Here is a 13,701-nt window from a genome sequence, read left to right on the forward strand (position 1 = left end):
CACCATGTTGCCCAGGCTGGTCTCAAACTTCTGGCCTCAACTGATCCACCCCTCTTGGCCCCCCAAAGTCCTCAGATTACAGGCATGAGTCACCACGTGCCAGCCCATACTTTCTTCCTACTTGCTTTATATTCACACTCTCCTTCATTGTCTTTTACTGATAGCAGCATTGTTTCCTGTTTATTTTTATGATAATTTTCTGCTTACCTCTGAGCACACCTCTGCCCTCCCTCCACCAACCCACCACCCTCCACACACAAATGATTGCAGATAGTTTGGGATTTGCAGTGCAACGGAAATGAACACACATAATTTATTTATTTTTTTTCCTTGTTTTCTTCCTTCCTTCCTTCCTTCCTTCCTTCCTCCCTCCCTCCCTCCCTCTGTTTCGCTCTGTTTTTTCTTTTCTTTCTTTCTTTCTTTCTTTCTTTCTTTCTTTCTTTCTTTCTTTCTTTCTTTCTTTCTTTCTTTCTTTCTTTCTTTCTTCTTTCTTTCTTTCTTTCTTTCTCTTTCCTTCTTTCTTTTAATATTGCACGGCCCGTTCATCATTCTGTACAATTAGACAAATGAAAGGTATCTTTGTTTTGGCTTGATCTGTAATTCTTTTCAGATTCATTATGTGCATGGCAACCCAGAAAAAACATGGTACTTTTGGGCAGCATCTGATTCATCAGGAAATTCCTCCTGCTATGATATGTGGTTGGGGAGAATGTGAGTGATGTGATCCAGATGCATGAGCTACCCGTTGCCAGTAGTGCAGATGTGTTTTATACACACATGCCCAGATGGTGACCCCTGTGGCATTATTAATGAGTTCCAGACGCCAGGCTTCCTTCTTTGCATGTATGTGCCTCGATTTCACGTATTTCATGTGTTTATTTATGAGGGACAGCATTCCTGCATTTCATAGATGGCAGTTACTATTTAAAATGAGAACTTTTAACTCCTCTGGAAATTGTTAAAGAATCTTTTAAATTGATATGAAATGTGTCTCTCATTTCAAAATGACTACCCATGCAATCATTGAATTCACAGAGCAAATTTCTGAACTTTCCCTTCATATATTGAGAAAATATGGTGCTGGGTTACATTTTAAAGATAGTTAAGAAATGAAGTATTTGCATACATAATACATTCTAATAATTTTTTGCTTTCTTTTCCTTTTTGATCTCCAAAGTCTATTTTTAAAAGTAACATGTCTGTACATTGAACAATGTTATTCACTATTAATTAAATCTAGGCATCAAGAGAAATTTGACGTCTTCTAGAAATTGTTCATACTTATAGATCTATAGGAAGAGAACTGGTTTTATTAAAATATAGTCCAGCTATAGCTCCAAACTATCATGGATTGTAACTCCATGGATTAGAAGAAATTAATTAGTCTTATATTTTGGTTTAGATCTAAAGTACAAAAATAAGAGCATAGTAGTTCCACTGAATTAAAATGAACCAACTCAAGTTTTTATTTTAAAAAACTCCAGGAATTTTATGCGGAAATGTAAAAATGAATCAAATTCTTAAAATAGAAAGATGAAAAATGCAAATAACAGATGATCAGACTTTGAAAGATGAAGTTCAGGTCCATTTCCTTCTTTACTACAGAAGTGATGAACTTTTAAGTCAGCAAACGCGTAATTTATGATAGCGAACTATCTCCAAAATCAGCTACAGAAAATAAATGACCAGTATGCTGATGAGATTTTTGTTAAGGTGCTACACACTTTTTTTTTTAAGACAGGGTCTAACTCTGTCACCCAGTGCAGTGGCACGATCCCAGCTCACTGCAGCCTCGACCTCAGGGGCTCAGGTGGTCCTCCCACCTTAGCCTCTTGAGTAGCTGGGACTACAGGCATGTACCACCATGCCTGGCTAATTTTTGTAGAGACAGGGTTTGGCCATGTTGCCCAGGCTGGTCTCAAGCTCCTGAGCTCAAGAAATCCATCCACCCCAGCCTCCCAAAGTGCTGGGATTACAGGCATGAGCCACCACACCTGGCCATGGTGCTGCATAATTTTACTGTCAATAGCAGAGGGTCAAAGTTGCTGAATGCTTAAGTAAGCACATCTGGAGTCTTGGTTACTTAGCATATGGTTTTGGGTCCTCTTTAAAACTCTTCTACTTCCTTAAGTAAAGCTTGGTTTTCCTATTTGTGTACGTGTGTTTATATCCGTTTCATAAAGGTGCTAACTCATTCATTTTCCACACCCACAAAGTAGGATGGAAAATTAAAGCAGTTATCTGATAAATGGAGGCAACAGTAAAGAGTTTTTTTTCCCCTGAAAGTATTCCTTGAAGTTAAAAAAAAAAAAAAAATGTAAGTTATAGGATTTGCTCCCGAACTGCTCAGATACTTACCTCAGACTTGCTCCGTGTATGTTTTTGTTCAAGTGCATATCTATGATAACAACTCTAGGGTTCTCTGAAAGAAGATTCAGAGCAATTCTAAGAAGACTTCAGATCATTTATGAGGATGGAGCAATCAAAGGAGAATGATAAGCCTGGGAAATGTCTTCTTATCTGACACTGAAAGAAGAATGGCTGTGGCCTTGCCTTTCTCATTTCTATCTTGAAGTCCTGTCCAAGAGCTTTGGTTATTGACCTTAGACTATTATCACCAAGACCTATTTAAATGATCCAACAATATATCCATAGATCTTTTGTTCTAAGCCTCCCTTTTCTATTGCGAAGATTGAGAAGGTAAAGAAAACAAATGGCAGCAGCCTTTTTAATACTCAGGATGATGAATATGCGATAAGCAAGCTCTAACCACTCTTCCCACATTGCTGGCAGACTTCATTAACTGATCATAAGAGTCTACCAGTAAACCAGGATCCAGGCTCAGAATCCTCAACAAAGCACTGCAGGCTGTCCCTAAAACTTAGTTAACGTACACCCTTGAAACAAAAACCTCTTTGCCATTCCCCTTATATTCATTCTGAGCAAATAACAGGTGGTTAGTCTGAACGCGAGAAAACATAAAGGACCAAAGGATATTGCTATTGATTAAAGCTGTCTGCTTTTCCCAAGAGGGTTGACTAGCTGGTATTAGGCCTGGTTTGAAGAGTAGGAGTGTAGCTATGGTAACCATATCACATCAGTGACCCACAGACAGTTCACTCTGCCCTGCTCCCTCACCTGTGGGAATGGCACCAGATTAAAGGACCCTCTGAAGGCTACTTGGACTCAGGTCAACGGCATAGGTCACAAAGGGTTTATGTACCAAATGAACAGGAAACCTTGCAGAGTGCCCAGGGACTGCAGGCAGAAGACATCCCAGGGGCTTCTCTGAAACTCTGACCTCCACTTCCTCCTTTGACATTGCTGTCACTTTCATATGAGCACATGACAGAAACAAAGCCCCTGGGCTCTGTGTAGTGCAGTATGGTTTTCAGAGTGCTTTCCATTCCTGATCTTGTTTGAACCCCGCCTCAGTCAGTGCAGGGAAGCAGTGCAAGCATCGGTACCCCCAATTATACAACTAAAGTGAGGCTCCCTTGTCCAAAATCACATCTCTGTGGAGACCCCAAAGGCCTTTCATCTAAAATAGTCAGACGAAAGGAAGTGACAGAAGGCGAGGATTTTGCATTATTTCCCATTGGAATTTTCAGATAATTGTGCCCATACTTTCCATGGCCTGGCCTGTCTAAGGAAGCTTACAGTTTGATGGTGAAGCAGTTGCATGGTACAGACATGATGGTGAAGGTGGTTCTCCCAGAGATGCTTTTGACTCATTTAATAATGGAGATGCCATTCAGGCACTTGGTCATTGAAAGAGACTTTCCGTTCATTTCTATGACAGCTGGTGACCTTGTTGCAGATGTGGATTGTCCCCTTATATTTCACGATAAAACTATACTGGTGGCGGTTTCTGTCTATGTGGGGGATGTTCTCCGTTATTACCAGTTACATCCTCTTCAGAGCTACCCGAAAACCCCTCTCAGGAAGGACACCACGGTATGTATTCCATACATTCTTTCCCAGGAGCCCCTTTATTTTAAATATTAAAAAGCATATTTTATAGCCATTTTCCTGGGTTGGGGAGTGGGGGCATTACATTTCTTTTACTTGTCTTTTACCTTTGGTAGCAAAACTCTTGAGAAATTAGCTACACTGATGTTAGTTTGCCTTCATTATTTAATGGCAATTCAGATATGCATGTAAAATTTATTACTTCAGATATTAGCTAGTGAAATGCAGAAGAAAGGGAAGTGAAACTATTGTTTAAAATTTCTAGAGCATCATTTGCAAGTTTATTTTTACCTCAGCATTTTGCTTGATTCCACTATACGTTGTGTCACACATTTTAAAATAAAGCAAGAGTTGAAAGTTGTGTTTCAACCTGAAAATATATAATAAATCATAAGTCATAGACAACTTATTACTCTAATAACAAATGATGCTTTAATATTCCAATGGTCACTTTAATTACCATTGTCAGCCTCCAAAAATGTGTATAACTCCATTGTATTGTTCACAAATCTTTCCAAAGTTCTTCTCTTCACATACTGCGCCCGCAGGCTTGCTTTTGCACTCCCTGTTCTGTGGGTAAAATCCAAAACCTCATCAAGATAAAACTGGAATGAGATAAAGTGTATAAAATGGAAAATAGTAATAAAACAATGCTAAATTTGACCTTCTGGGAGAATAAATTATAAGCTCCAGTGAAATACTTTTATGATTATTTAGAAATTTGTTTTCATCCTCTAAAAAAGTAGGAAACATGTATGTCAACTTTTCCTTCAAGTTAGGAGAAGGAAAAATACCCAATGAGAAATCAAATAAAGAAATGTGATGATAAAAATGGAAATTCAAATACATGAATTCATGTTATGAGTATTTTAGTTTAGTTCCACTAAACTAAAAAGGAAGAGGTCTGGGGTGCTGGTAGGAGACCTTATAAGCTGGCCAATTTGGGGTCTCGGACAGCCCTTGTAGTGTCTGGCTTATCAATCAGTAAAGTGAATGTATGGTACCTTTCTCCTTCTTAGAAAATATTCTAAGTTATTTAAGATTTGTGAAGGTGCTCTGAGTTTGGGATGAATCAAAATGTGCTTGTTTTCATCCCCTGGATATAATCTATGTTGTATTTCTGTGAGAATGGTTTGCCTATCCACTGTATAATGAATTACCCTACCTAGAGGCAGTGTTTTTGTGCACTTCAGTTCATGCAATGCAGAGGAACTTTATTACAAGAAATACCCAAATGCTGCCTTATTACCCTTTATGTCCACTCTTGCGTATGTCCACTCTCTTTCCCATGCCCAAAGCATGTCCTCTCAGCTTCTTCCTGCCTGCACAACTCCAAGCCCTAAAGGATAGTCTGAGAGTCAAGAGGCTCCACTGACATTATAAAGCAAACTCAGCTGCCATTTGAAGAGACATCAGTGAGCAAGGTGAAGTAGGGCCTCTTCTAGAAGAGCAGTCAGGATGGAGCTCTTGTACATAAGAGGCAATAGGCCCCAGAATTATCCTGGATCTTTGCTTACTTATTGTATTACAGGTGAGTCACATTTTAACTATCTTCCATTTGGAAGCAGAGGACTTCATTACCGGTGAGGGGAGCTGGGTGAAGAAATCAGCATTGCTGTGGAAGGCATACCTGAGAGCAGTGGTCTCCAGCACCAGCAGTTCAAAGCCTACTGTTCCTCTTCGAGAGCACATCAAGCTCTTGTTTCAGGATAGGGTGCCCAGAGAAGGGGAAGTGAATTTCCTCTCAACTACAGTTGGTTTGTCTGGCAAGCAGTGAAGTTCAGAGTCAAAAATAAGCCACATACGTGGTGGCTCACGCCTGTAATCCCAGCACTTTGGGAGGCCAAGGCGGGTGGATCGCCTGAGGTCAGGAGTTTGAGACCAGCCTGGCCAACATGGTGAAGTCCTGTCTCGACTAAAAATACAAAAATTAGCCAGGTGTGGTGGCAGGTGCTTGTAATCCCAGCTACTCAGGAGGCTGAGGCAGGAGAATCACTTGAACCCAGAGGCAGAGGCTGCAGTGAGCCAGGATCACGCCATTGCACTCCAGCCTGGGCAACAGAGCAAGACTCTACCTCAAAACACACACACACACACACACACACACACTAGCGACAAAGAGCTGGGCTTGATCACATCAAATCCAACCCAAGACCAAGCTTTCCTTTTGGAGGCTGCTCTGAAGCAATTACACAATCTCCTATCTGGCTTATCTGCCTTACAGTGTAAGTCTGGATAGCGAGGAAGTTCTGGACTCTCCTGTTCCTGAAAATAGGTTCCCCGAATAAGCATGAAAATGGCAGGAGAAGGGGGGCTTGAGATTTGGAAAATCGAACACATCCATAGCAGTGATATGACATATTGAGCATTTAGTGTGCCAAGTCAATAAACATCCATACATTAGCTCACACAATCTTCACAACAAGTTTAGGAGCAGTGTTATCATCCTCACGTTGTAAATTAGACAATCATAGGAAGGAATGCCAAGTAAATTGACCAAAGTCCCATGGACAGTAAGCAACAAAGCCCTGGATCAGACCAAAGAACTACTTGGCTGCAAAGCTCCTGCTCCCAAAAGCATGCTATGACTTCATTAACTCAGCAAACCGCTTTGCACAGAGAAACCCTGCCGTTTAAAGGTTATTAGTCCTAGAACATCTCTAATGCTGGCAGAAGTTTGAGAGAGGCCCCTTAAGGCAGGGAGATGGGTCACCAGTGTGTGCGGAGTGCAAGGAACCATATTCTGGTACTGGCAAGTGTTGGGGGCCCAGTAGAGGGGACCTTCTCAGAGCTTGCCTGTTTCTCCATCATCACCACTTTTAGCAACATAAACTTCTGCCTTGATCTGGCTGCCCTGAGCAATGATCTAAGCTGCTCAGTACTGACAAATGAAAAGAACCCATGGCTCGAGAGTCACTGTGGCAGAAAGACCCCAAAAGCCTTCTCTGGCTTCCTTTCGAGGCCACACAGCCTCACAGTAATTTCAGCAAACTTCTGCAGCCCATGCAAGTTTCTGTCTCCACGTAGCTCACCCCTGCCCACTCCCTCATGCAGCTCACCCCTGCCCACTCCCCCACGTAGCTCACCCCTGCCCACTCCCCCGTGCAGCTCACCCCTGCCCACTCCCCCGTGTAGTTCACCCCTGCCTACTCCCCCCGGGGCAGGATCACACCTGGTGGAGGAGGTGGCAGCAAAGACGGTCCTTGAATATCAGTTGCTTGAAGTGCAGAAGGCATTTCACCATAGAAGTGATGTATATGACAACTCATTTCATGGGCTAGCCCATAACCCATTTAAACCATAATGTTTAGAAGGTCCCTTCTGACTGGAACTCAGTGAAATAGAGCACCTATTAAAATCATATTAAAACCTTACGCTAGTAATATCCTAGATATTAAGCATTTGGTACAGTGGCTCCAACAGGGAGTGAGCTGGGGAAGGTGAGAGAGTCAGAGACAGGGCTCAGGGCTTGGGGGTGAGAGGGTGGGCCTAAATCTCTGGAACGAGATTCTGAATGCAGTTTGGGGTGAAAGGCAGGAAAGAGACTCCAAGAGGATGTGCAGGGAAAGGGTTGTGAGGCAAACAGGGCCTTCTGCCATTGCACACCCTTGTAAGCAGCATTCCAGCCACCTCTTCATTTTCTTTGAGCAACAAAGATAAGCCCCCAGCTTTTCCATCCACCACCTCTTGTACCAATGGGCATAGCCCCTCTGCTGTGGCCCTCCAAGAATGGAACTGGGCTCCCAACCTCTTCCCCCGTCTTCCTAGACATGAAGCTGTCACGTGGTCCTTCTTGTAGTTTTTTTCTAAGGGCCTTTACTGCCAGCGAAGAAGGAAACCAGCAGAGGGGAGGGCTTCCTTCTATATTCTCTCGAATCACCCTCCATCCTCATCCTTTTCCTTCTCCACTTAGACCCTTTGGGAACAAGGAAAGGCCTTAGAAGGTCACAGAGGGTGCTGGGGTACACACAGGACCCTTCCACACAGCAAAAGGAAGTAGCCTGGGGCACTCGTCATTTCATCCCCTGGGCTAGGGGAGGGCTCTTTGGGTGGAGGGGAAATGGGATGAGGGCTGGGCCACTACTGGTGATATCTGCACTGGGGCTGGGGGAAAAGGGGCAACGGAACAAGATGGAAGAAAAACTCCTGGGGAAGAAGGTCTGGACTTCCCTTTGACTTCTCATCCCACTTTTTGTTCACCTCCAAGGCACTCCTGCTGAAACCACTCAAGCTTAACCCTAGGACCAAATGAGAAGGGGGTGGTGTGGGGAGGCAGGGTCCCAGGAAGAGTAACCATTCCTGAAGGCTATTTTTAAGTGAAGCATCTGAGGGATGTAGACAAATTTAAAAATAATTCACATATGCATATACACAGAAACACATAAGCATGATAGTTCTATTCATATAATGCTTATTGCTATACATATCTGTTCTGTGTGTTATAAATATAATTTTAGAAACTAAAAACTGATTTATAAGTCTTTGAAAAAGACAAAATACTTTCTAATATTACCATGTTCTGTGTTTCTCCCCATTTTTCATTCCACAGGTTGGTCTACAAATGGTTTCTTTTGATTTACAAACTCAGCTATGCATTTGGTGTTGTGGGTTACTTGGCAATCATGTTTACAATGTGTGGATTCAATCTGTTTTTCAAGTAAGTATCTCCAATTAAAACATTAATATCTCCAAGCACTGGCACACTCACCTGGTCATGTTCTCTTAATCCGGAAGCATCTGGCCCTACAATTTTCCATGCACACATGTTTTACAGTACATATCCACACATAGTCTTGTCTGGGGAAAACCAATAGAAAGGGAAGAAAGAAGCACCCTACAAAATAATTTTTTTAAAATTAGGAGCTTTAAGGAGAATTTATATTTAGTCTGCAAATTTAAAAGATTACTATTAACAGTGGACCTATAATTGTGCTAGAGTAATTCTTACTAATTTCTCTTCTACAAAATTCTCAAGTACCTAGATCTCCTTTTATATATATCTTCTTATCTAAAACCTCTAGAATTATGTTGTCCAATATAGTAGCCACTAGCTCATGTGACTAATGAACACCTAAAATATGAAATAAGATGCACTCTAAGTGTAAAATACATACTGAATTTCAAAGACTTACTTAAAAACATTTTTATATCAATTACATTTTGAAATGATAGAATTTAAATGTATCAGTGAGATTAATTTCACCTTTTATTTTTGTTGTTGTTGTTGTTGTTGTTTGATGTATTAAATGCACCTACCAGAAAATTTAAAATTATATTTGTGACTGTATTTCCATTGGACAGTACTGCTCTCTTGAATTTGGTTTCTGATAGTCATGAAATGCCTTGTGTTGGGGATACTTGGAAAAGGAGGAAAGTGAATGCTTAGAAATTGCAAGAAGCTGGGCGCCGTGGCTCATGCCTGTAATCCCAGCTACTTGGGAGGCAGAGGTGGGAGGATTGCTTGAGGCCAGGAGTTCAAGACCAGCCTGGGCAACATGGCCAGACCTCGTCTCAAAAATAATTTTAATTGCAAAAAAATATAAGGTGGGAAACCAAATAAACAAATAAAAAAGATTTGAAGGATAAAAAACATGTCAATATCTATTGTTTAATAGATGGGGAGTTTTAAAAAAGAAATTGAAAGAGAAGTAAAGGTATAAAAGAGCAAGAAAGTCTAGGGAGAGATAAAGGAAGTTGGGATAACCACATCTTTGACTAAGAGCTGTGCTCCCACTTAAGGTGGTTGCTGAGACATGCTGTGGATGGCATTCTCAGGGGTACAACTGAGGCTGAGTAACTAGCCTGTGTCCTGGAAAGGGAATTGAAGACATACCACACTGTGGTATGCAAAGCATACCTATGGAAAGCAGCTCAAATACAAATCCCCCAGAATAGCTCTCACATCAAAATTACGCTAAACTTCTGGGACCATAACAGAAATTGAAAAGGAGAGATCATCAACCCTTTACTCAGAAAATAGGGAAGGCAGTTGGAGGGAGAGTCAGCCCTGGGTAAAAGGGCCCTTCCTAGGGCAGTATAGCAATCTGATTTTATAAGCATTTCATAAAACTTTCAGAGCGGGAGCATCTAACATTTTCTAGCAGGAAAGGGGTAGAAAGTAATTGTACAGATCTATTATTGCTAGGCTAGGATATAGAAAGACACTGTCATATCTTTTTTAACGTACTCTCTATACTGGTTTATTTTAGTGAACATAAAAATACTCATAAGAATTTTTTTGAAATCACTAGGAACGATAGCTGTTCCAAGACTATTACCTCATAAGATTTCAAGATCCTCATTCATGAATTTTCCTACAGTAAGGCATACCAAAAACTTAACCCTTCAGAAAAGTAACTATTTTGTTTTCACTACTTGATGATTATCATTGTATTAACCTTTTTTCCTAGGGCCACAAGTGTGTTACTGTACTTTTTATCAATAAAATTATAAATACATATTTCCCTGGACATGGAAGGAAGATACTCTTCATTTCCCCCGCTGTCCTAATTCTCAGATATACCCAGACAAATCCTGAAAGGATGAAGCTACCACATGTGTTGGAAGCCTCAGTTCATATCACCCAAAAATCTGTACCTTCTAAATCTACAAAGCTGTCTGCCTTCACCATTTCTTCTTGCGATGAACAGAAAACAGAAATAGGTTTTAGAGACAGACGACCCAACTCTTGTCCACACTTTCCTCCCTTCCCTGAATCAATCAGAACCACCAAGGCTCACTGCTGGTATTTGAGATTGTTTTATAGATAGAGCAAAACAAATGTGCAATTATTTAGATTCATAAATAAATTTAGGGCAAATTATTCACTTTTAAAAGAGATCTTTCCCTTAAGAAAAAAAAAAAAACTGGGTGGGGGGATGATCACAAAGAATCCTGGTACAATTGAAATATGATTTAACTTGCAAAAAGTTTCTTTCAGTTAATACATAGCAACTCTGGCATGGTAATCAAGGGCTTCAAGATATGAGCTTGATTTGTGGTTTTGTGAGGTACCAATTGTTGTGTCAAGCAAATAATGTTTTCTAAGTCTTCATGTTTTCACATGCAAAGTGGGGGTGATAATATCTACCTCAAGCACTTGTTAGGAAAGATCATTGGAAAGCATTTTACAAAAATCTAAGTTATACAGCAGACATACTCAATCCTTGCTGTATTAAAGAATCAATCACTGACAAGCTCTTCAAAAATACTGCTGTCCAGACCCCAACGCAGATCAACTAAACTCCAGTCCTTGGTGGTGGGCCCATGTGTCAATGCCCTTTTAAATTTTCCCGGGTGATTCTAATCTATGTTTAGGGCTGACAACTATTGCTCTAGTGGTTTTTAATGTTATCTACCCATTGGAGTTACCTGGGGTGTGGCCTGGAGATGGAAAGGTTTACAAGCTGCTGAGGCCTACCTGTAGCTGAGCCTGAAACCACTGGTCAGAGTCAGCTTGTCTAGGCACTGCAGTCCTAAGAAGCACTTGAAGGCTGTCTCAAGAATTCCTTTGTCCAGTTGGCACTGAGTGCTACAATTTGAGGGAAATTTGGAGAATTTTAAATTATTTCATTTAAAAAAAGAAAAATCAAACAAAAACATGAAAAAAAAAAATACTCACAAGGTTCTCTTAGATACTATCAACAGGAAATATTTTCCAAACTCCAGCTGTTTTGAAATATGCCACATTCTTATTTCCTTATACTGTTGCTTTCAACAGAATCAAAGCTAGAGATTCCATGGATTTTGGCATTGTGTCTTTGTTCTACGGCCTCTACTATGGAGTAATGGGGAGAGACTTTGCCGAGATCTGCTCAGACTACATGGCTTCCACTATAGGGGTAAGTGTTGCTTTCATTTTCCGAAACCATTTATGATACATGGAGAAATGGTCTCATCTTATATGTCTGCATCCATTTTCAGAAATAAATAAGTCTTTCTCCATATACTGATTATCGTTTCCTTTGGAACTATTTTGGTTCACTTAGCCCAGTTCTTCCCTGAATTCTCCTTGCATCAAAACATTGTTTCTGTTAATTAATTGGAAAATACATGTCTTATGTATATAGGATACTTGTGGAATAAGTATTTTATTTTTTAAAATAATTTTATCTTTTAAAATAAAATATGCAAATTATTTGTGTTATTGTATCTAGTACACTCCAATTGCCAACATTTAAGGATTAGTAAAACATTAACAATAACTAAAACCTTTTAGCTTTGTCTGAAACACTGTCTAATGCAAATAAAAACTATATTTGATGCTGCATAAAACAGTTCAGAATCAACAGTGCCTCTGGGTAATACTTATCATAAATACCAGTTACATTATATAGCATAGAAGTATAAGATATAAAAAGTGTGCTAGATGTATTCTGACTCTACACCATTACCTAGAATTTTTTAATCCCTAACAGTTGTTTTTCTTTTCTTTTTTTGAACTCTTTTAAGGTTAAAATTCAGAATGGACATACTTTCTAGTTAGATATATTCCTGATTCAGATATCAAGGGCATTTATCTGTGTCTGACTCATGCATATCTCCTAAAAACTTACAAACTAAGAGCTCTAGGGATGACTTAGTAGTTTCAAGAATTCCACATCTCTGTCCTCTATGTGTGTCTCCTGGTACACAGCCAGATGTGAAGTGGAAAATGAGTGTAAAGCAAAGACATGGAAACAACCCAAATGCCCATCAATGATAGACTGGATAAAGAAAGTGTGGTACATATACACCATGGAATACTATGCAGCCATAAAAAGGAATGTGATCATGTCCTTTGCAAGGACATGGATGGAGCTAGAAGCCATTATCCTCAGCAAACTAACACAGGACCAGAAAACCAAACACTGCCTGTTCTCACGTGTACATGGGACCTGAACAATGAGAACAGATGGACACAGGGAGGGGAACAACACACACTGAGGCCTGTCAGGGGAGCGGGAGGGAGAGCATCAGGAAAAACAGCTAAGGCGTGTGGGTCTTAATACCTAGCTGATGGGTTGATAGGTGCAGCAAACCACCATGGCACACATTTGCCTATGCAACAAACCTGCACATGTATCCTAGAACTTTAAATTAAATTAAATTTTTTTTAAAAAAGAAAAAAAAGCGTAAGTAGTAAGAAAAGGGTGAACTTTTGGAGTGTTCCCTCCATTTCTAGAGCAGGACCTAAGTGGCTATGACCTTGACTTCTTCCCCACTGCATTTGTCCTTCCCCTCCACCATAGGCTCTATCTTACTCTTTTCCAAAAGCCTGCAACCCAAATTCTGTGGTGAAATGCTGGAACAATACAACTGCCTTTCTTATAAGGTTTAATGTGAGCACAGGAAGGAGCATTTTTATTCCCAGTTTCTCCAAGAAAAAACAGAAGTTATACTCCTTGGAAAATTCCCAAAGCCTCTTGTGTTTATGGACAGAAAAGGAAGATTAGAATTATATGTGGCTGTTCTCAAGTGGACCAGGAAGAAGAGACTTTACCTGGCAAGACAACCAAGTCTGTAAGCACCAGCTTTTGGGAAACTTCTCACCTGATCCAACCCGACCAGTTCTTAACATCTTGTCATCCTGTCTGTTTATTCCAGCTACCAAATCTACAAAAACCACTGGCTCAAGCCATGGGTACAGCCACCAGTGACTTGGATTAATGAGGGATTGTGTGTGTGTGTGTGTGTGTGTGTGTGTGTACGTGCTTGTGTGTCCACAGACACTTGCACATGTTCTTGTGA

At 40.5% G+C, this 13,701-nt stretch overlaps 1 protein-coding gene across 1 annotated transcript in view; it reads left to right on the forward strand.

Annotated features, from left to right (window-relative positions):
- The window catches only part of RNF175 (ring finger protein 175), a 50,753-nt gene that overhangs the window by 28,922 nt on the left and 8,130 nt on the right, over positions 1-13,701 (forward strand). Inside the window, exons 4-6 of the mRNA XM_023227889.1 lie at positions 3,803-3,957; positions 8,522-8,629; positions 11,693-11,813. Of these exons, the coding sequence (XP_023083657.1) occupies positions 3,803-3,957; positions 8,522-8,629; positions 11,693-11,813 (384 nt within the window). The remainder of the gene's footprint in view (positions 1-3,802; positions 3,958-8,521; positions 8,630-11,692; positions 11,814-13,701) is intronic.

The sequence above is a fragment of the Piliocolobus tephrosceles genome, chromosome 3 (genome assembly GCF_002776525.5).
Source record: "Piliocolobus tephrosceles isolate RC106 chromosome 3, ASM277652v3, whole genome shotgun sequence".
Taxonomy (NCBI): Eukaryota; Metazoa; Chordata; class Mammalia; order Primates; family Cercopithecidae; genus Piliocolobus; species Piliocolobus tephrosceles.